At 52.7% G+C, this 23,217-nt stretch overlaps 1 protein-coding gene across 2 annotated transcripts in view; it reads right to left on the bottom strand.

Moving 5' to 3' along the window:
- Sgsm1 (small G protein signaling modulator 1) overlaps positions 1-23,217 on the bottom strand; it is a 71,776-nt gene that overhangs the window by 14,882 nt on the left and 33,677 nt on the right. The window contains exons 11-22 of one of the 2 annotated variants that reach the window (XM_052755013.1): positions 22,473-22,636; positions 22,181-22,313; positions 20,877-21,041; positions 19,066-19,204; positions 17,322-17,386; positions 16,588-16,733; positions 10,853-10,981; positions 8,715-8,897; positions 7,870-7,938; positions 5,772-6,359; positions 1,968-2,092; positions 585-667 (exon numbers count right to left, since the gene is read on the bottom strand). In XM_052755013.1, coding sequence (XP_052610973.1) covers positions 585-667; positions 1,968-2,092; positions 5,772-6,359; positions 7,870-7,938; positions 8,715-8,897; positions 10,853-10,981; positions 16,588-16,733; positions 17,322-17,386; positions 19,066-19,204; positions 20,877-21,041; positions 22,181-22,313; positions 22,473-22,636 — 1,989 coding nt within the window. The remainder of the gene's footprint in view (positions 1-584; positions 668-1,967; positions 2,093-5,771; positions 6,360-7,869; positions 7,939-8,714; positions 8,898-10,852; positions 10,982-16,587; positions 16,734-17,321; positions 17,387-19,065; positions 19,205-20,876; positions 21,042-22,180; positions 22,314-22,472; positions 22,637-23,217) is intronic. The other variant, XM_052755012.1, reaches the window with a different exon arrangement.

Consider the following 23,217-nt stretch of genomic DNA (forward strand, 5'->3'; position numbering starts at 1 on the left):
CAAGGCCTCATGTAGCCCATGCTTGTCTTAAATTCACCTTGGTCAAGGATGAGTTTGAGCCTCTCATCCTCTTGCCTCTACCTCCCGAGTGCTGGGAACACAGGCATGGCTACCACACCCTGCCCGGCTTTTATGTTCAGGTGCTAGCTTATATTGATGGATGCTTAGACACTGAACTGTCCTTGTGGTTCTGGGATAAACCCTGCTTGGGCATGCTGTATAAATCTTTGTATCTTGTTGATCTGAGTTTGTTTGTTGATTCTCCTCCTCCTCCTCCTCCTCCTCCTCCTCCTCCTTCAAGCTTGTGAAGAGTTACTCTTTGATCTTACACTGTTTGGTAGAACTCATACCAGGGACCATAGCCAACTGGACCAGGCTTTTCTTTGTGCCTATTCATGGTCAAGCAGTGGCTGACCACAGCCAGCTGGGCCTCAGTGCGGTGCACTGTGGGACACAAGGATGTCTCGTGCTACTACTGGGTTTAGGATACGTTCACCAGGCTGTGCACCTGTCCTGACCCAGTCCACGGAGACACAAGGGATGCTGACCCTTCCTCTCCCGTAGGGCAGGAAGGACACACTCACCATCATCCAGAATGACCAGCAGTGGGGCCAGAAGGTCACACATGCCCTGGACATAGCCAATCTCAATGTGTTGCCAGATGTAGCTGCAGGAGAAACAGGGCACAAGGAGGTCACCACAGCCTGCATCACCACTCAGCCTGCATCCCCACGCAACCTGCATATCCCCACACAGCATGCATATCCCCACTCAGCATGCATCCCCAAACAGCCTGCATCCCCACGCAGCCTGCCCCCTCCCAGCCTGTTTTTCCAAACTCCCTGCTCCTTTCTCCCATCTGGTCCTCCATCCCTCAGCCTGATGCCCACCCTCAGTTTCACCACACATCCTAGGTGCAGCCCACAGGGTAACCCTGTCCACGAGGGCATCTTGGAGCACAGGGCTCTGCAAGTGCCCTGCCACCCCAGGGTGCTGCATGGGTGCATGAGATCAGTATCTTCAGTTCCTCCTCCAGCCTCACACATCCCCTTCAAGTGCCTCTTCTCTGGCTACATGGAGGTATTCACTTTGCACAAATAAGTGACTCATTAAAGTCTCTAGGGATTTGCCCTACCGGTTCCCTCTGGTGCCAGGAATTTGGATCAGTCCCTGCGAATAATAGCTTTGACCGGTTGGGCCTGGACAACCTCCTCAGCCCTGTGTGCACCTTGAACCTTTAAATCTTAAAATGACCACGTGAAGTGAATCTCAGGTGAGGGGACCGAGGCACAGAGTGTCAAAGAACAAGTCCAAAGTCAGTGCGATAGTTCTGTCACGTTGGGAAGGGAGTCTCAGTAGAGGGTGGTCTACATCATGGTGGCCGTGGACCTGTCTAGCGGAGGGCAGGCAACTGTCTTGGTTATACATTAATCGATACAGGAAGACCCAGCCCACTGTGGGTGGCGTCATTCCTCAGGCAGGGGATCCTGGACCGTGCAAGTGTAGAGGGAGCTGGGCACCAAGAAGCATGAGTGCCTCTGTTCCCTCTCTGATCCTGACTTTGGATTTGTCCTACATTGTTACTGCTACTATGAATAAAATAAAACTCCAGATCAGTATCAGCCACAGGAACCAAAGCTTCAGCTGGATTATTTCTACAGCCCCCACTTCCCCCACATCGTCCCATCCTTATCCCCCTTCTCTTCTGTCTTCCCATCCCCCCATCCTCCATCACGCCCATCACCCCATCTCTCACACATCTCTTTCATCCTCCCATCCCTCCTCATCCCCTCTCCCCCCATCCCCTCCATCAGCCCTCCTTCCCTTTCCCTATATCCTGCCTCGCCTATCTCCCAATCTCATCTCCATTCCTGGCCTGACCTCCCTCCTCCTCTCCCTCTCCTCTCTCTCTCCCTCCTCCCTATCCCCTCCCTTCCCCTCCCCTCTCCCCCCCCCCCCACAGCCACCTGCACATGATGTTCCTCAGCTTCTCCAGGTTGGTGGCTGTGAAGTACCAGTAACTGCGGTCACACCTCTGCACGTCTTTCTCAATGCGGTGCAGGTTCACCGTGTACAGGTCCAGTAGCTCCGGCTGTGGGCGGGAGGGGGAAGAAGGGGACGCTGACCCCAAGCACTGCCCCCAGCCCCACCTCCCACAGCTCACTCCAGAGTTTGATTTCTTTCTTTGTTTTCTGGGAAAGCTATTTTCACTTTGCATGATGAAGAAGTGCTCTTGTAAGACCGGGTCTCGTGATGTAGCCCAGGCTGGCCTTGAATTCATAATCCTCCTGCCTCAGGGCCTAGAGTGCTGGGATTGCAAGCAGACATATGTGCCCTTGTGAGCACATGCACACTTGCATGCGAGTTCACACACAGCTGCAGCAGAGACAGAATATTAAATATTTTTCCTACATTTAAAAGTGACACAAAGCTGTCACCTCGGTGCTCAGGAGGCTGAGGCAGGAGGATGGCTCTAAGTTAGAAGCTGAGTTACAGAGTGAACTCAAGCCCAGCCTGGGCTGTATCATGAGCCTCTGTCTAAGAAATGAAATAAAACGAAAACACAGAGACTAGAGACAGGAGCCAGAGTTCTCAGAGTCCAGCGGTGACCTCACAGCCCATTTGGAAAAAAAGTAAGTGACATTAAAAATGCATTCAGCTCACATCAGGCACACAGATCAAAATTAGACATTTTTGGTTGCACTGAAGATCAAACCCCAGATCCCGCACACGCCAGGCAGGTCATGAGCTCCATTCCCAGCTCCAACAGGAGACCCAGAGGAAGGCCAGCCGCTAAGACGAAAGTGAGGAGCGTGTGAGGTATCCCTGACAACGATCCAGCCCGAGGTGGAGAGCAGAAATGGAGAAGCAGCAACTGCAGCGTGAGGAGTAGGTGGGATCTTCCAGAACTGACTGAGGACACAACTTTTATGGTCACAAGGCCCAACAAAATAAATAGAGAGAGACTTCCACCAGAAACAGGGGCTCACAATGACAAAGAGAGACCCTTACACTCACAGGCACGTGTGTGTGTCTGTGTATCTGTGCGTGTGTCTGTATGTGTTATGTGCCTGTGTGTGTCTATATATGTGTCTTTGTGTGATTGTGCCTGTGTGTGTGTGCTTGTGTCTCTGTGTTGGTGTGTGCCTGTATGTGTGTGCATGTGTGTGTGTCTGTGTGTGTAGTGTGAGTGTGTACGTGTATGTGTGTGTCTATGTCTGTGTGTGTATGAGTGTCATATGTGTGGTATGAGTGTGTTTGTCTGTGTGTGTGTGTGGTATGAGTGTGTGTGTGTCTGTGTGCATGAGGTATGAGTGTGTGTTACTGGGAATCTAACCCAGGGCCTTGTGCGTAGTAGACGAGTGCTCTGTCACTGAGCTACATCCTCCATCCTGGTTTTTACTTGTTTGTTGATTTTGTTAATGTTTGTTCTAAGATGGGGTCTGTGTAGGCCTGGCTGTCCTGGAATCACTCTGTAGACAAGGCTGGTCTTGAACTCACAGATTCACCTGCCTCTGCCTCCCAATCCTGGGATTAAAGGTGTATGCCACTGTGCCTGGTCCATATAGCTTTGATAATGATTGTGACAATGATGGTGATGATGATGGTGATGATGATGATATAATGGTGATAATGGTAATGGTGATGATGATGATTAATGATGATGGTGGTGGTGATGATGATGGTGATGATGGTGATGAGGATGATGGTTTTGGTGGTGATGATGGTGAGTCCTTAGAGTGGAATCTCAGTCCCTTGCCTACAGAATTTACTGGCTGGGCTATGTCCTCGGCCCCTAAAAGAGAATCTTAGAAACTGCTGAAAGAAAAAAAAACCATCTTTAAATGGGTGACTGTTAGACAAGCTTCTCGACATCAAGGATGGACTTGGCAGAAGTGGGGCAGAGTCTTCGAGGGCAGGTACTCCTCACCTTGGAATGGGGTTAGAGTGGGTAAACTCAACCGAAGTTGAAATACAGTGAGTTAAAATACATGTGGACGGCACCTAACCTATGAGCATCCCAGCTGAGGGCAGAGTGCACCACAGAGTCAGAAGCCCCCCAGGGGAGCTACAGCCACCGCCCCACACTGCAGGCAGAGATCATACTGCATACGCTAGCATGCATGCATACATACAGATCTGAATGTCAAGTTTAAAGTCTGCTTCCTACACAAACCATTCGCACCATTGTGAAGTTGAAAACCATGAGTTGAACCATCATATACCAGGGACTGTATGTACTGAGCAAACATGGCAGCCGTGTGGCCCTGGACTCAGGAAAGGGAAATACATCAGAATGAGGGAAGGAAAGTCACTCAGGACGAACATGCATGGGGGAATCTTCCTAAAAGATTCTTCAGCGGCTAGTGAGATGGCTCTAAAGGGCTTGTCTGGCAAGCGTGAGAACCCAAGTTCAGACCCCCAGCACCCATGAAGAAAGCCAGGCCAGAGCTGGGGTGGTGCACGCCTTTAATCCCAGCACTCGGGAAGCAGAGCCGGGCGGATCTCTGTGAGTTCGAGGCCAGCCTGGGCTACAGAGCGAGATCCAGGACAGGCACCAAAACTACACAGAGAAAACTTGTCTCAAAGGAAAAAAAAAAAAGCCAGGCCTGGGGCTTATACTTACTATCCCAGAGCTGAGGAAGAGGAGCCAGGAGGATCCCTGGGGCTTGCTGGCTGGCCAGCCTGGCCAAACTGGTGAACTACAGCCCAGGGAGAGACACACTCAACATAAAAGGATGGTTCCTGAGGAACTGCACCCAAGGGTATCCCTGGTGTCCACACACACCCTCATACACACGCCAAGGTCCCCACACTTGATACCAAAAACACAAACAAAGGAGGAACTTCGCAGAACAGGCAAGGTCCCAGCCCTGCAACCCGTGACATCAGATGGAATGAAAAGTAAAACACGTGGAAGTCACTGTAGCGTGCACTCCGACAAAACAAGGTTGTAAACGAAGGAAGAAGAAAAGACCCATAGGAGAGAAGGCACCCAAAGGGTCCCACCCATCTCCCAGCTTCCACACCAGAGATGTGTGTCCATCCAGAGAAACAGGTGGGACTCATGGCTCAGTATTCCTTCTCCCCACACTCACTCTGTCCTGTGACCTCCCTGCCCTTGCCCACTCTGCCCACTTGATGCTAGGCTCTGCCACACAGTTGGTTTCAGCCAGTGATGTCAGTGAGCCAGACAGAGCAGAGGCTGAAAAACAGACGTCGGCCTGTTGGCCCTCTGCTTAGCATCTGCCTTGGCCATGAGTGCTAGCCCAGGCTGGCCCAGGTTAGCCTGCCAAAGGATGAAAAACAGACCAGCCCCTGACAGCCAACATCCTAACGAGCCACACCCTGCCCAGCTTGGGGCAGAGCTTCTCAGCTGACCCACAGACTTGGAGGCAAAGGCAGTAGGGCCCAGCGTTGGTTGGCAAAAGTCGCTGGCTTCGGGTAACTGGTTGTTTGTTACACAGCATGGATGTGGAAGCTGATGACTGATACATCATGGTGGAAGTGGGTTTGCTTCTGAGCTAAAGTCTGTGAGGGCAGAGGTCGGCCTTGGCCAAGGTCATCTCAGGAGGCTGCAGGGAGCAGCTGGGGAGCTGAGGCTCTGGGAGGGGACTTGTCCCACAGCCAGGAGAAGGGATGGAACCAGACTTCCTGGCTCCCAGCTCAGCAGCCCTTCCTGTTTCCACACGGACTCTCTACGATGGGGAGAAGGAAACAAACCGTGGCCAGTCTCACCCACCTCGGGGGAAAGACCCCCTGTGACTTACAGAGTAGGTGACGCCGCTGGAAGACACGGGTGACGCCTCGTTGTTGGCAGAGGAGGTCACGGCCAGAGAAGCCAGGGCCGGGAAGAGGCTCTCCATCTCAGGCTCCTCAGAGAGGTTGTCCTCACTGTCAGCCCGGCCGTGCTTGTCCGTCTCGCTGGGCCAGCCCTCCATCACGGCCCCATCCTTCTCAGGCAGGGCCACGTCCAGGCTGCCAGGGATGGACATGAACTCCTCCATGCTCTCATTGGCGAGGAGGTCACTCTCGAGACTGTCTTGCACGGCCAGCTCCTCCCGAGGGGCCTCGTCCCGGGACGTGGTGGCTTCGCTGCTCTGTCCGTCTTCCACACTGCTGTCCCCAGGTCGGAACGCGGCGGGGAGGCTGCGCTGGGCATCCAGAACACTGTCTTCGGTGCTGAGACTGGGCTCCGAGTGCTCCGAGAGGCCGGAGGAGAAGTTGTGGGAAGAAGGGTGTCCAGAGTCTGGGGAGCAAGTGCCATTTGCAGGGTTCCCGTTGGGGACTTTGGGTTGTTTCTCCTCCGACCTTCCTTCCACCTCCGTCTGTTCCACCTCATCCACAGACTCAAATACCTGAGGAAAGGGACACACAGGTCAGGGTGTGCACAGCAGCACAGTTTACAGCAGCAACTTGATACCCAGCAGCAGGGCATATTTCAGTATGGAGTTTGCATGCAGTGGAATAGCACACAGTCAGGACAAAGGCAGTCTGTTCTTCTTGATGACAATTAGAGTCCAAGGCTGGCCACAGCTGCCTCTGAGGAGGGCGATGAGGGACATGAAGTTTGGGGAGAAAGTGGTTTTTCACCATAAAGATTTCTAACACTGAGATTTATTATTTATTTGTGGTTCTCTGTGTCCTTTAGCTATAGCCCTCAAGGTCACAGTACAGATCAGGTTCCAAAGCCTCACACTGTTTCTCTGTGTGGCCACCGTCAGCTTCAGTTCACTGGTTCCAGTTCTGCTTTTTTGTGTGCAGTGCTGGGACCTCTCATAGGCTAGGTATAAACACAGGCAGGCACGCATGCGCGCACACACACACACACACACACACACACACACACACACATACACACACACAGATTTTTTTACTCAAAAGGTGACATTTTGTGCATGTTTTTATACTTTTCACTTGAACATAGCTACTTTTTTTTATTTATGTGTCTATGTGTATATGTCCACTTGAGTGCAGGTGCCCTTGGAGTCCAGAAGAGGGCGCCAGATCTCCTGGGGTTACACCTGGTTGTGAGGCACCTCACATAGGTGCTGGGAACTGAACCTGGGTCCTCTGCAAGAGCAGTTCACGCTCTTCACCACTGAGCTGTCTCTCCAGCCTGCTTTGTGCTTTTCTTTTTGTTTAACGAGGCTCCAGATGGAGCCACCTCTATGAGCGACACCAAAAGCTGTTGAACAATACATCCGCTGGCGTTTATGTGGGATTTTGAGAACTACAAAGTCTTCCTGTACATTAGGTATTTCTGTGTATGTAAAGACATCCAGAAGGTTCTGGAAGGCCACGTAGGAGACGGACGGATTTATAGCACTGCTTCAAGGGAGAACAGAGTTGAAGGAGGCGGAAGCAAAGTGCAGGTGTGGGGTGTGATGTTATATAGGAGAGCAGCCTCGTGTTCAGCCTCCGAATTCACAGAGGCTGGGTCCAAGATTCAACCAATGCTGAGGGAAAACCCCTCCCAAGCCACTGCACCTGCCCAGACTGGGCTCAGGCACTCGTCCGTCCTTCCTAATGGCACAGCCTGATGGCTATTTCCATGCACTTTGCACTGATCTTGTGAACGACCTGAAGGATGCAGTGTCATGTGCACACGTTTGTCATTTTACACAACGAACGTGGATCCTGGCACGCTGATGTCTGCCGAGGCTGCATCCTATCACTGTGGATTTCAAGGAGGCTGCGACTGCTTGTGCTACTTAAGGGAGTCCACGTCCAAGACTAGCCATAAAAAAGCCCACTACGTCAAAGTGGCCGGGAAAATGATGGACATCCAATACCTTCGACCCCGGGTGGGAGGGCGGGGCTTGTGTGAAGGGGCGGGGCATGAGGGGCGGGGCCTCTGAAAGTCACCTGGGTGCTGCTGCTGGAGTCGCTCTGCAGTCGGAGGTTCTGGCGGCCTGAGCTGCAGCTGTGGGAGGACTGGGAGGGACAAGAACCAGAGAAACCAAGATAGAAGGTCGCACGGCGCGGGAGTGGGGGGTGGGGGGTGGGGAGGGGCGGCGGGGGCGGCGGGCGCCGCTGGGTTGGGAGCCAGGAAGCCTGTTTCCATCCTTTCTCCTGGCTGGGACAAGTCCCCTCCCAGAGCCTCAGCTCCCTACCTGTTCCCCGGAGCCTGGGGTGACCCCGGCCTCTGGGTCCCGCCCTCCAGCCTCCACATCAGAGCTCCCCACCTCTCACGTGTCTGTTGCACTTGAGAGCTCTGGCTAGGATTTACGTCCTTCCAGAGTAGCAGGTGGGATTCGTGGCTCGGTTTTTCGGTAACCTCCCTGCCCCTCCCCTACTCTGATGCTAGGCTCTGTCATGCAGCCCGCTTCAGCCAGTTAGGCTGTTCAGCTAAAGCCTGTGCGAGAGCAGAGGTCGGCCTTAGCTACCAGAACATTCTGAGCATTCTTGAAAGTACTTGCACATAGTAGGTGTTCAGAAAACATTAGTTGAATATACGGAGGGCAGACGCTGCACTGGAATCTTGATACGCACTGTCTTCTTAGGACCGTACCCACACCTCCACCATTCCCACTGTACGTACGCAGGAACCGAGCCCCAAGGAAATGTGCTGGCAAGAAACTCTGGGCGGGTTTTGAACCTAGATCTGATTCTGAAGTTCCCCCTATGCCCCCCCAAAAAGCTAAGGGCAAGGCTGTCCCAAGGCTCCGCCCCCCGCCCACCGGCAGTCTCCCAGGCCAGCTGTCCATTACCTCGTTGCTGATGGTAGAGTCCCGGTGCAGCATCCGGTGAAGGTGGCTGTCCAGGCTAGCCCCTGAAGAGCACTTGGCCAGGGCAGCAGCGTGGGACTCCCGCTCCCTCTGCCTCACGATAGCCTCGCAGCCCAGCCACTCCGACATGGTTTGTGCGTAGCAGGCGTGGATCTGCTCGTCCACCTGTCAGCACATGCGCACGGCCACACGAGGGGCTGAGTTCCCCGGGCTCTGACCTGTCTACATTTGCGTGGTCAGCGCCCAACAGATAGAGCTAGGTGATGTCTGTGCTGAGGAATATTATAGAGCAGCCTACCTCATCTCCGCTCTCCCTTTACTAACGCATCCACTCACACAACCATTCAAATGTTTGCATGCTGTCTCTCTTTCCTCATTTATTAATTACTTAATCCATTTGCTCATTAGTTTCTTTGATCAGTACCCACCGTGTGCCAGGTACCAAGTCAGGCCTATAGATTACAAGATGAGCAAGATTCTGCTATCCATCCACCCACCATCCTCTCAACCACAAATTCATCCACAGACCCATGTACCCATCCACCCACCCATCCACAGATCCATCTCATCCACTCTTTCCTGTCCATCCACCCGTCCATCCATGGGTCCATCTCATCCACTCTCTCCCATCCATCCACCCGTCCATCCATGGGTCCATCTCATCCACTCTCTCCAGTCCATCCACCCGTCCATCCATGGGTCCATCTCATCCACTCTCTCCCACCCATCCATGGATCCATCTCATGCACTCTCTCCTGTCCATCCACCCACCCATCCATGGGTCCATCTCATCGACTCTCTCCCGTCCCTCCACCTACCCATCCATGGGTCCATCTCATCCACTCCCTCCCATCCATCCACCCATCCATCCATGGGTCCATCTCATCCACTCTCTCCCATCCATCCACCCACCCATCCATCAGGTGAGGGCCACTCATAGACAGCTGGTGGCAATACCGGATGGGACAGCCACTGCTGGCATTTCTCATTTTCTTCAAGACTGAACATGCTTCCATCACAGCAATTTCACGACCAAGCATTTCCCCAACACACAAAGCCTGCACTTGATGTCAGTTGTAGTTAGTTATTATTAGCCAAAAAAAAAAAAAAATGTAAATAAAGATTCGTGGCATTGCCCAGCTACCAATCAGCCAGTTCAGAGTGAAGCTGTGGCATATGTACACAGGCAAATTCAGCCACAAAAAGGAAACGGGTAATAATAGAACATGGATCTAGAGATGTGTACTGAATGATAAAGTCAGTTCCTCAAAATTTCCATACTACATGATTCCATTTATACAACAACCTGGATGAGAGAAAATTCTGGAAATGGAAGACCGGTGAGCAGGAGCCAGGGATTAAGGTAGGATGGAGGTAGGTATGGGTATAGAAGGACAAGGTGAGGATTCTTAGGGCACCAGAAATGTACACGCCTGCACACACAGGGAAATAAGTGCACACACAGGGAAATAAGTGCACATATGCGCGCGGGCGCGCGCGCACGCACACACACACACACACACACATGCACACGCACGCACGCACACACGCACAGGCAATTACAGGAGGATGGCAAGGCCTGAGGGAGGTAGGTGCTATACCAGCATCAGTGTTCTGTGACATCACAGGGCATCATGCTGGGGTCACCAAGGGAGAAACTGAGTCAAGGTCACATAGGTCCCTGCAGTGCTTCCTCCAAATATGCACAGGAGTCTATATGGCCTCAAAACAGGAGCTGACTTATTTGAAGATTCCCTTGTGTTTCCACCACACAGCTCTTTCCTCAGTGGTCCTGTCTCTTCCCTGTGTCTCTCACCAACACTGCAACAGGCAACCAGGGCTCTGCAGTGCCCAGGTGCAGTACCCAACTGCAGAGTACCCAGGCACAGAGTGCCCAACTCCACAGTACCCAGTTCCACAGCACCCAACTCCACAGTACCCAGCTCCACAGCACCCAACTCCACAGTACCCAGTTCCACAGCACCCAACTCCACAGTACCCAGTTCCACAGCACCCAGCTCCACAGTACCCAGCTCCACAGCACCCAACGCCACAGTACCTAGCCCACAGCACCCAGCTCCACAGCACCCCGATCCTTTCATTGCCCTTGGGAGACTGACCTCCTTCCTCTCCATCTCCGTCATCCCGAACTGGTAGTGACCGAGGAGGAAGGGCCAGACCGCCCTGCGGATCTCGGGCTGGACACCCCCGAAGTAGATGAGCCGCAGCAGCTCCTGCTCCGGGTAAGTCTGTTGGGGAGGGTTAGAGGGCAGAAGGTCTGGTCAACGGAGAAGCCAGGGTGGCCCGCGGCCCTGCAGACTTGTTTCTGGGGTGAGATGCTGGGTGAGTGAGCAAAGCCAGGTCTTCTGTGTCTGGAACAGCCCGCAAAATGCCTGTGCTAATGACTTGGTCCCTAGCTGGTGGAAGCTGGTGTGGTCTTGAAGAGCTGGAGCCTGGTGTAGGTCTTAGGTCATGGCGGAGGAACGGTGACTGGGTCCCACAGTAAGCCTTTCTCGTCTGCTCCTGACATGTGTCCTGTGCTAACATGTGTACATGTGTCCTGTGCTGACACATGTCCTGTTCTGACACACTGTCCTGTGCTGACTGGGGCCCACGGCAGCAGGGCCCATCAGACTTAAATCTCCACAACTGTGAGCCGAGATAAACCGCTTTTCTTTATGAGCTGCCCAGTCTGGGAACTTGCTACAGTAACAGAAATGACATGGCACAGGACTGTGTAATTAGCCCTGACTCTCACAGGGGGAGCTAAGCTGGACCACCCAAATTACCCACCCATGGGGGTGTGGGTGTGGGGGAGATGCACATTGCTGTGTGGGGGACCCACATGGGGATTTGTCAGGACAGCTGGTACAGGACTGAGGGGAGGGGAGGCCAGAGTGTGAGGTGCAGTGGGAAATAAAGATGTGGCTGTGTCCAGGCTGAGCCTGTTTTTATGGGATGACAGGTGAAGGTGTGCACTGGGACCCCAGCACTCAGAGCAGAAGGTCAAGTCAGAAGGTCAAGGTCGTCTCCAGCTACATAGAGGGTTTAGACCAACCAATATGAGACCTCGTCTAAAATCAATTAAAATAAAGAACCCATAAACCAACAAGAGGAGGAGGAGGGAGGGAGAGAAGGAAGAAAGCGGGCAGGAGGAGGCGGCATGTGCCCAAGGCGGCGCCTAATGAACTAGCATTTCCATTTGATGCTCAAACGCAATCTCATCTCGAGTCAGCTTGAAGAAAATTACTCTAAAGGGAAATAATGCAAAGTGAACATCTCCAGCCGCCTCTTCTCACACCAACAGCTCTCTGCACAGGAGGGGCTTGGCTTTGTTACTTCCAAGAAAAATCACCGATGCCAGCTTTGCAGATACAGTGCAGCCTTGGGCTGCCCTGGGAACTCTGACCACCCAGGTAGATACTGCCAGGGCAGTTAGAATTCAGAAAATGGGTTGCGGCAAGAGTGCAAAGTCTTCATCAGAAATTACTTCCTTTCTTTAAGGGGGGAGTGGGGGGCTCCCAGGAGAGCCATCTGTGCCTTGACTTCTTTATTTCCTTCGTTTTTATTTTATGTGCCTGGGTGTTTTGCCTGAATGTAAGTGCACAGTGTGCATGCAGTGCCTGCAGAGGCCAGAAGAGGGTGTGGGATCCCTGGAGCTGGAGTTATAGACAGTTGTGAGCTGCCATGCTGTGAATCGAACCCAGGTCCTCTGGAAGAGCACCTGGTGCTTTCAATAGCTAAGTCATCTCTCCGTCCCTGTGGCTTTTCTTTATAAGAGTTAGAAAACGACTCATCCCCAGGCTTCTCATTTCTTGTTGAGGAAATTGCAGTAGTTGGAACTCCCCAGGAGTGTGTGAGTTCCGCTGCTCGTTGGTTGGTAGACCAACGTTTTCATAGTGATTGCACGTTATCTTCCACGCCTCTGCCTGCGGGGTCTGTGGTGATGTCTCCTCTTTGACTTCCGACTGCGGTCACCTAACGTGCCCTCCACACACACACACTTGTGGTTCTGATTAGGAAGGCATTTCCCAGCTTCCCTGGTCTTTCCTGGGAGCCAGCTTTATTTCCATTTTTTTTTTTTTAACTCTGTGCTTCTCTGTCTGGTCTAATTCTGCCTTGACCCCTCTTCACCCTTTCTCCTGTCTTCTGTTTATTTGGGTTCAGTTTGCTGCCCCTCTCCCCTCCCCCTTCCCCCTTCCCCTGGAACCTTAAGACGGAAGGTTAACTTATTGATTTGACATCTTTCTTCATTTTACTTTATAGGTTAAAAAAAAAAAAAAACCACCAAAACCCTGGTCCTATGTATGTAGGTATTTTATGTATACGTGTGAGTACCTGCATGAGTTTATGGGCATCATAAGCATGCCTGGTGCCCTCAGAGACCAAACGACTGGAGCCACAGGCCACTGTGAGCTGTCTGCTGTGGGTGCTGGGAACCAAACTCAGTCCCTCTCCAACAACAGCAAGCTCTCTTAACCACAGAGCCCTCTCTCCAGCCCCTGGACCTCTGTAATACGATGCTATGCTACACGTTAACATTCATCGTTTGATCTACGGTCTCGGCTCCTGTCGCCTGCAAACGCCACAACAGCAATTATTTGCTGCCATAGGAAGAGAGGAGATGATAATGAAAACAGGAAATCTGGTTCCTGGGCTCCTGGATCCACTAGACTCCATTTCCCAGGCCCCTTTGCAGTTAGGTGTGGTCATGTGACAAAATGGATGTGAAAGGAACTAATGGAAATATTGGCAGGGCAGGGGAGGAAGTCGGTGGATCCCCACAGGCTTCTCTGGAGACTCTGGATGCCAGGCAATGGCAGGTTCACAAGTCCTTCAGGTGAAGGGAGATGCACACCCACTGACAGGGCTCCCAGGACTGTTCCGTGAGAAATGAGCCCAGTGTTGCCTGGCAACAAGGTCGCGGGGACTGTTTGTTCCTGGGACTCAGTGTACCCAGCACAGGAAGGTGGCTAAGCCCTGAGAAAGGGGCCAGACCGTAGGAGGGTTGTTCACCGAAGTCTCTTTGGCTCATCAATTGTTTCACCCAATTTGACCTTAAACGGATGTCTCCCAGATTGGATCACGGAAGCACTCCCGGGACTTTAGGGACTTTAGGAACGTAGGCGTGGGCTCCTCTCCAGGAGATGCAGGCCCTGCAGAGCTGGAGCTGGGCCGAGAAGCCAGTCAGTCCCGCAGCTCCCCAGGAACCAGCAGGCTCACGCTGTGGCCGTGGGAGGTTTCGAGAGTACTCTGGCTTATCTATTTCAAGTTTTAATACACAGCAATCAGCTTCTAGGAACCCATTCTCACAAAATCAAAGTGCCAGCAGTATGGGAGGGCATGCGTGCACCAGGGTGCCGCTGTTCCTGTACCACTGGAAATGGGTCTAAAAAGATCGACAGGGAAGCCAGGCCTGGTGCGGGTCTGCAAACCCAACCCCGACACTATGGAAGCTGACGTAGGGGGGTTGTGAGTTCAAGGCCAGCCTGCTATCTAGTGAGATTCGTTCCCCCCCATCTCAGGCAACAACAAATTAGCAGGAGAGAGAGAGAGAAAGAGAGAGAGAGAGAGAGAGAGGAAGAGAGGAGAGAGAGAGAGAGAGAGAGAGAGAGAGAGAGAGAGAGAGAGAGAGAGAGAGAGAGAGAGAGAGCGCAATTCCTGTCAGTGGGAATTTAAATCAACTGTGGGCCACTCACAACGTGCTGAGTTCTGACTATTTCTTTGAGATCTGAAAGACGGGTCAGGAAATAAAGCTGCTCATTGAAAGTGCAAACAGGATGTTAGCGCAGTAGAGAAGAAATCAACCTAGAGGCTGAGAGACGGCTCAGCCGGTAAAGGCGCCTGCTGCCAAGCCTGGCAGGCTGGTTTCCTCACGGCAGAAGGAGAGAACTGACATCTGCAAGCTGTTGTCTTCTGACCCCCACGTGAACACTGTAGCATTTGCAGACCCCCAACACACATAAAAAATAAATATTTTAAAAATTAAAAATATATAGATAAGGTAAGTACAAATACTAAGCTAGGGCTATCTGAATATTACAATATCATATATAATATATATTCCTATTACTCTATAGCTATAGATAAGATCAAAGATATAGTGATACATAAATATATAAGACCTATATAATATGCAGTTAGGCATAAATGTATCTTTATATATCAGTAGATGTGTAGATTAAAAAGTCTTGATGACTTATATGTCTTTGTTTGTTTGAGACAGGGTCTCATTATGTAGCCCTGGCTGTGCCGGAGTTCGCTCTGTAGACCAGGCTGGACTTGAACTCACAGAGATCTGCCTGCTTCTGCCTCTCGAGTGCTGGGGTTAAAGGTGTGCGCCACCACCACCGCCCGGCTTTGACTTGTTAAAGTGTTCTGTGGGTCAGATCTGTGTGTACATACAGGTTCTATTTTGGGTAAGCGCTAGGATCTCCGTGTGGTGCTGTGGCTGGTTTTGATGGCCAACTTGACAGAGTCTAGGGGAGAAGCCCCTCCGGGCTCTGGTCACGCCTCTGGGGGATTAGCTCAATCACGTTAATTAGTGTGGGGAGACCTATTTTAGTGGTGGGCAGTGCCATTCCCTAGGCTGGGGATCCTGGATGGTGCAAATGGAGCAGGTGAGGTGAGCAGCATCTTGCAGCCATCCTCCTCTGTTTCTTGACCGTGGAGGAGATGGGACCAGCTGCCTCATGACCCTGTGGCCTCGACCTCCCCACTACGGTGGGACGCATGTGGAACTGTGATCGAGAATTTATTACGCCTTTAAGTTGCTTGTGCCAGGGTATTTTACAACAGCAACGGGAAGAGAAACCCAGATAGCTGCTACGTGTCCACATAGCTTTGTAACTGTCGGGACAGAAACAAAGACAAGGGTACAGACAGACAGCGTTGGAGCAGGTGCCCAGGCTGTAGCCTGAGACAGGTGGACAGCGTTGGAGCAGGTGCCCAGGCTGTAGCCTGAGCCAGGTGGACAGCGTTGGAGCAGGTGCCCAGGCTGCAGCCTGAGCCAGGTGGACAGCGTTGGAGCAGGTGCCCAGGCTGCAGCCTGAGCCAGGTGGACAGCGTTGGAGCAGGTGCCTAGGTCACATCCCAAGGCCCACATGTGCCCCAAAGTAGGTATGAATTCAGCCCAATACATAACCGCAAACTTACTCAGAACGTTATGCTATGTAACTCAGGCAAACCCGGAACTCACAAAGTGTCTTAGGCTGGTCTCAAATTCACAATCCCTCTGCCTCAGTTTTGTAAGTCCTGTGGTGACAGTCATGCACCACCCCACCCAGCCCAACGGTTCCTTTCTCTGCCAGGTTGAACAGCCCTTGTCCCTAATGTTTGAGACCTGAAGGGTTTCACATTTCAGATTTTCCTGGATGTTTGAATATTTGCCATACATATGTGTACACACACACACACACACACACACACACACACACACACACACACAAATACATATTTATAGGGATGGTCAGGTTTAAACACAAAACCCCTATGATTAACATACCCCTATACACATGACCTGTGGATTGTTTTCACAGTATTTTTAGTGTGTGGCACGTCTGTGACCTGTCATGTGAGGTCAGGTGTGGGATTTTCTATGGGGTTTCCTGGCAGTACTCAGAGCTTCCATTTCAGAACATTTTGGATTTGTGGTTTGGGATTGGGATGCTGTACCTATGAACGTTTTCTGACCCCCTCACAGTTTCATATGGATGGGGCTCACGTTAGCGGTGGGTCTTGAGACTTGATGGTCCCTGTTCAGATAGGCATGTCGACCTGGGTCCCTGTGAGTCTGACCTGACAGGGTGGCCTCCCTCCACTCTGCCCTGTGGTGTGCAAGCCCTGCCCAGCTCACCGTGCTGTCCCGGATGTACCGCTCCCAGATGCTGGCCGTCAACCCTTGCCCAGCGTCACAGGGCAGGTCTGGAGACACGATCATGTGATTGACCAGGGCTGACAGGTGGGTCCTCACGGTGGACAGGTGTCTACAGTACGCGAGCCCTGGACCAGGAGGGAAGGCAGACATCATCTTCTACCCCACACACTTCACCCAGTCTCTTCTGGGTGCTCCACGGGGCTGTCCTGTTACCCATCCCCATCTTCAGGGGCCCTCAACCCAGAAAATTCTCACTGTGCCTTTTCTCAACAACAACAAAAAAAAGCAAGTTGAGGATGCTCTCACTGGGTGGCTTGACTACTAAACCCTTTTGTCTTTAGTTGGACACCACCCTCTTCTGCTGGAAGCCAAAGAATTGAACAGATGTGCAGTGGGCAGGGAAGGGATAGGAAGGTAGGGAAACCAAGGACTTCTGGTCTCACTCTGGACCTGCCTCGCATTCGTATAGAAAGAACAAAGGCCAGATAGGAACAGAATCACTGCTGGATGGAGAAGGGAGGGCCTGGGAGATGCCAAGTGCTCTGCCTGCTTTCCAAGATGGTCCTGTCCCCTCAGGTCCATCCTGCCTGCCATGAATACCTGCCAGGGCACCCTCATCCACTCTGCCTTGGGCACCAGGAACATGCCTGGCACATGAGGTGGTCAGGAAATGCCTCTTGAAGATCTCAGCCGTGAGAGAAACCTGTACTCACATCCATAGAAGGCTCTGGAGAGGATCTGGTACTTCATGTTATCACAGAGCAGTTTCAGTGGAGCCCTGCAGGAGGGGGAGGGGAAGGAAGAAGGGAGGAGGAGGAGGAGAAGGAGGAGGGAGAGGGGGAGCAGAGGGCCACACACTGCTTAGCTGCTCGGCAGAGGAACCAACCATGCTGCACACAGGAGATCAAAGTCAGCTGTCGGGGCGGAGGGAGGCCGCTGTGGCTCCCACCCATGTGCCCCTTCTCTGTCACACCCCAGGTTTCCCTAGGGGGAATTGTCCCTCCATTGTGCCTCTGTGGCTTGGATGCAGGTGGATGATCACCCAGTACATGAACCTGGCTGAGAAGTGGTCATTGGTCTGGGCCAATGAGAATCAGCCCTGGGATTTTTGCTCCATCTACCTCTTTCTTTTGCCTGAGGTTCTGAGCCGGGGGGATACACAGCAGTGGCTGCTGGAAGCCTTCTTGACCATCGCCAGGGAGGGCCAACCCAAGAACAGGCCACCATAAAGGCACACCCTTCCCATATCTGAAGACCCACAGAGTCATTCCCATCCTGAGCATCTGGATGCAGCCAGGCCTGAAGCCTCTGTGCCCCTGAACCTCTCAATCATTCTAGCACATTTTCTTTCTTTTCCTATTTTCTTTTATTGATTTTTTTTTTTGAGACAGGTCTCATGATCTAACCTAGGCTGGCCTGGGACCCACAATCCTCCTGCCTCAGCCTTCTGGGTGCTGGGATTGTAGGCTTATCCCGACACGCACACTCATTTTTTTTTTCTCTTTCTTGAACCAGTTTGAAGTGATCTGCTGTAAAGCGGCCCATGGATTTGGCCCAGCGGACTGCACAGTAGGCAGAGCTCAGAGCCTCTGCTCCCTGCAGAGTGCTCCTGGGGCTGCTTTGAGTGAAGAGAAGAGCAATTCCTAGCATGCCTGGGGAGAAGGGGACCGAGGAGGGCTGTGTGCTCTTACAGAGGACAGAATGGAAGAACCTTTGTGCATCAATCCTGAGGATATCCCAGGGAAACCAGACAAACCCAGGAAGCCTGCTGTCAAGGGAGCATGGCTGCAGTCCTGGGTATGCACATGGAGGGAGTCCCTCTTTGTGCCCTCGGGATGGGAGGCTCGGTCCTGCTCCAGGTGCTGTTCCTCAGGGGGTTTGGCACTCTGCAAGGAGGGGAGCTCCTCCCTGATACAGGTATGTAAGTCTAGGCTCCGAGAGCACGCACTGGGCAAAGTATCCTTTCTCAATGGTCCCTTCTCAGAGCCCTACCAAGTGAATGCTTCCGGAAGGAGCACACAGAGCACGTGGTGGTGGTTAAATAATATTTCTGGCTCCTAGTACATGCTGGGCAGGTATTTCTTGGCCTCCCTGTGAGTGGGGCTACTGAGTTGAAAGCAGGAATATCATGGTCTCTGATACCGTGACTAGTGATACCCGAGTCGACGTTCGTTAGAAAGCGGAGCCATGGCGGACTCATAGCATCCAGGACACTTTGGCATTCACTGTAAAAAGCCATTAGTGTTTTCAGGACTGTTTGTTACTGCAGCAGAACCTTACCCTGACTGACACATGGAAGGGAATTCCAGGGGCTAAGACCACACGAGGCTATGATTTAAACCTAGCTCTTGGGGATCCACAGGCCATGTTCACACCTCCCAAAACTTAGGACAAGGTCACAGGTCTTTGGCCAGTGCTGCAAGATCCTCCTCCAGGTATAGCCTACGCCCCACCTACCTCTCATGGTTGCAGCCATTGGTCGGGCCGCCCTCAGCTGAGCCGCTCTGTGAACAGGAGGAACAGGAGGACTTCCGAGGACTGGGCTGCCATAGGGATGGAAGGTTGTTCACGGAGACATCCATCAGTTCCTGGGGCACTGTGGTGGGTAGTGGGTGGGAAAGGGGCCCAGCAATAACCCTGGTTAAACCAGTGTGGATTACAGAAGCCTGACCCCAAAGCAAGCAGCTCCCTCAAAGCTAGCTCAGGGACAGGGAGGATCTGAGGGTGACAGTCCCAAATGTGCCCAACCACAATCTTGACAGAGTCCCCGAGCCCGCCTGATCCAGTGAAAACCACCACCAAGATTCAGAGGCTCTGGCCGCGCGGAGCGGGGTGGAGGGCAGCCCAGCCGAAGGGCGAAGAAGAGAGGAAGCAGCGCGGAGCCGCAGACAGCCTCACCTCGCCATGCCCTCATTCAGTTCTGCTCACAGGAAGGTGATGTTAGGGAAGGGGAACCTACCGGGCACTTCTGGGGAAAGGCTGGGGGCACCTGAGCTCCTGCGCCTCTACAGGAGCTTGCGTGGTAAGAAGGAAAGGAACCCATCTCAACACCCAGGCGGAGTCCCCAGGGCCTGAGTGTGTTGGGGGGCATGAATGCTGCTCACACTCCTGAACTAGAAATCACCTTCAACAGGTGACTCAGGTGGGGGGCTCCTTAGAAAGCCATATATATGCCCATCTAGTGCCCCTGATGTCCTGGAGACAAAGCCCTCAGATGCGCCCAATTTGTGATTTTAGGTTCTCTCCTTCCATGACGTAGATTCCGGGGATTGGACTCGGGCTGTCAGGCGTGGCCGCAAGCGCCTTTACTCGCTGGGGTGCCTGTCTTGCTGGCTCAAGGCCTGGCTTTCTTTTGCTGTTCTGTAGTCAAGGACATAAAACCATGCCCAGCTCCTGGGCTGTACAGAACGGGGCTGGATTTGGTCCCTGGGCAGGGATTTGCTGTTCTAGGACGTGAGACGGGCGCTTATCCTGTCACCTGCTATGGCCTCTTAGGACAATTGCTTGCTCTCTCTGTCTCTGTGTCTCTGTCTGTCTCTGTCTTCCTGTCTCTGTCTCTGTCTCTCTGTCTCTGTGTCTCTCTGTCTTCCTGTCTTTGTCTCCCTCTGTCTCTCTGTCTCTGTCTCTGTCTCTCTGTCTCTGTCTCTGTCTCTCTCTCTCTGTCTCTTGGTTTTTCAAGACAGGGTTTCTCTATGTAACCCTGGCTGTCCTGGAACTCACTCTGTAGACCAGGCAGGCCTCAGACTCAGAGATCCCTCTGTATCTGCCTCCCATGTGCTGGGATTGGATGCATGTGCCACCACCACCCAGAGACAATCGCTCTCACCTAGGCTTTTCTCCTGAACCCCGAGAGGGAGAGAGACTAACACTCTTGTCCCCTCTCCTTGTCGTCAGAGCCCAGCGGCTGACTGGGTCATCCTGACCCACGACACAGAGAAGCACGCTGGCATGGGGCTCTTGTACCACCCACAGGGTCTGGCTCCACTCCCCCTGCTCTTACAGACCCACCACTGAGCCGGCCAGAAAGTAGCCCAGCCCTCAGCCTGGCTCAGGGAGGCACGGGGTGACAATCATACCTCCAGCACTTGTACCATACAGACAGCACCAGTGAGTCACTAGAACCTAATGGCTATCTTCTGCGGGGTGGGGACTGAGGGGCACGAGACTGTTCATTTGTTTCCTTTGTCCATTTTCCTTGGGAACGAGACTCAAATGATGACATGGCTGAAGTGGTACCCAGCCCCCGGGGAAGGGGAACCAGACATTACTGGGGGACTGCTCCTTCACACTCCGTGTGGGGATGGTGAGGTACCCTCTGGTTTGTGCCCAATGGATCCCCCTGGCCACCACCAGAACGGACTGGCCAGCAGCAAGCATCATCCAGGCAGGGCCAACGGATACGGGTCGAGGGCTGCCCAAGAGGTCAAGGGCAGCTTGAGACAGAAAACAAAAAGAATTGGTGAGGAGGGAGGGCTAAGGGGGGGTGGGACAGAGACCACCAGAGAGACCAGTTCCCCCAGGGTTCTAACCCACCCCGCTCCACATAGCTCCCACATGTATGGTGTTGATTAGAGGAAAAAAGCCTGGGCATTTATAAATTGCCCACTCTGCCAGCTACTAGGTCAGGTTTGCTATTTATCTTTGGTGACCTGTAAAAAGGCAGTTTTTCCTCATTTTGCAGAAATAACAGAGACTCATAACAGTGGCAATAATAGCAGTAATGGGGAGAGCTGGGGCCTGTTTCTCTTTAAGACACAAACTTGCCCTGGCTAGCCTTGAACTCACATTCTTCCTGCTTCAACCTCCTGAGTGTTGGATCACAGTGTGCTCCATCACACCTGGCTCAATCCAGTCGCGCGCGCGCGCGCGCGCGCATGTGTGTGTGTGTGTGTATGTGGGTGTGCGCGCACGTGTGCACTGCTGTGTGCTCGTAAGCATTGCAAGCACAAGTATGCGTGCATGCAGAAGCCAGAGCAAGGTCTGGGGTGTTTTCTTTTGTCCCTGATCACTTTGTTCCCTTGAGGGTCTCTTACAGACCCAAGGCTCGCCATGCTGACTGTGCTGATTAGCCAGGGAAAGTGTGGGGTTTGCCTATCTCTGTCCCCCAGGGCTGGGGTCATGGGCATGTACAATCAAGCTTGGCTTTTTATTAGATTTTTTTAAATTCAGATCTTCGTGCTTGCATTGACTCCTCATAACTCAAAGTGAGATGCTGACAGGAGGGATCACGCAGTAGCTAGTGTGTGCCTGTTCTGTGTGTGCTGAAGGCCTGCAGCGGACAGTCCACTTCACAGATGAGGGAAAGGAATGCCAGGGAGGGGGTGAGAGGAAGTCTGCCCAGGTCGAGCCAGGGTTCCAGAGCCCACACCACTGTCACTGTTAGTGCCACCTCCTGCCCCGTGGCATCTTTACTATCTGAATAAGAGGTGGCTGTTGGTTCTCATTGTGGAGGAGGTGGAAGGCACTGGGACACTTGTGGTTCTGAGGCCCCTTTGCTGGCCACAGACCTAATGTAACTTCTGGAGTAGTTCTCGGTGGGGAGCCGGTGAGTGCAGGGCCCAGGGCTGCTCACCGAATTCAGACTGCATGCCAGGGTAGATGATGCGGAACACGTAATCTGTGGCTTCGTCGTCCTCTTTATCTGAAGATGTGGACTCTGAGGATCCTTGTGGGCTCCGCTTGCGCAGCTTAGGAAATACCTTCCCCTGCAGGAACATATCCCAGGGCAGACTTCAGAGAGCCATCTGTCCCCAAGCCTGGCAACGCTGAGGGTCTCAGAGGGGAATGCAGGGCCCACCAAGTCACAGTAGGGCCCAGTGATAGCCCACAGCTGGCATCACCCCAGCCTCCTCGAGGCCCCTCACCTTTCCTCGCTGTGACCAAAGCGGTGGGTCCAGCTGCCCGTGCGGAAGCAGCCCATTCTCCAGGCAGGAGAGGAATTGTAACAGGTGCCCACCCTTGGGGAAGCGGAAGGGCGGCCTCTGGATCCCGTCCTGGCTCACCAGCACGACAGTCCCACCACTGTCCACTGCCACCACCACAGGACAAGAGAGAATGGAAGGTGTCACTGCAAAGCATGACGCAGTCCCCACTCTGCAAACACATGCCTCCACCCCCAGGACCAGGCAGACCCAGGGGAGCCGCTCTGAGGCTCTGGGTGGTAGGTGACTCCTAAGAGCATGTATTAGACGCCTGATGCATACCAACACTGTGTTAAAAGTTGTCTTACTGTAACCCCCAGAACATCCCTGTGAGGCTTAGCTATTATTGTCTATTTTACAAGGGACAAAACCAAAGAAAGGTTTTGTATCATCCCCAAAGTCACACAGCTGGTAAGTTGCAAAGCCTGGATCAGAACCAAGGTCTGCCTTAGTAAAGAGGATTAAACCAGAGATCCATACCTAGATGAGGCGCAGCATACCCTGTTTATTCTAAATGCATCCTCTTCTGGCTTTAATGGAATATAGTAGTTACAATCTCAGGTCTGCACACTACTGATTTTGGATTCACAAAGATATAGGTTTAAGCCCTGTCTCTAGCGCCAACAGTCTGTGTTACTTTGTATCAGGACGCCACCCTGTTGCTAACTGGTTACAATGATTCAGAGCA

Source organism: Peromyscus californicus, unplaced genomic scaffold (assembly GCF_007827085.1).
Source record: "Peromyscus californicus insignis strain IS unplaced genomic scaffold, ASM782708v3 Scaffold_2__1_contigs__length_46816999, whole genome shotgun sequence".
NCBI lineage: Eukaryota > Metazoa > Chordata > Mammalia > Rodentia > Cricetidae > Peromyscus > Peromyscus californicus.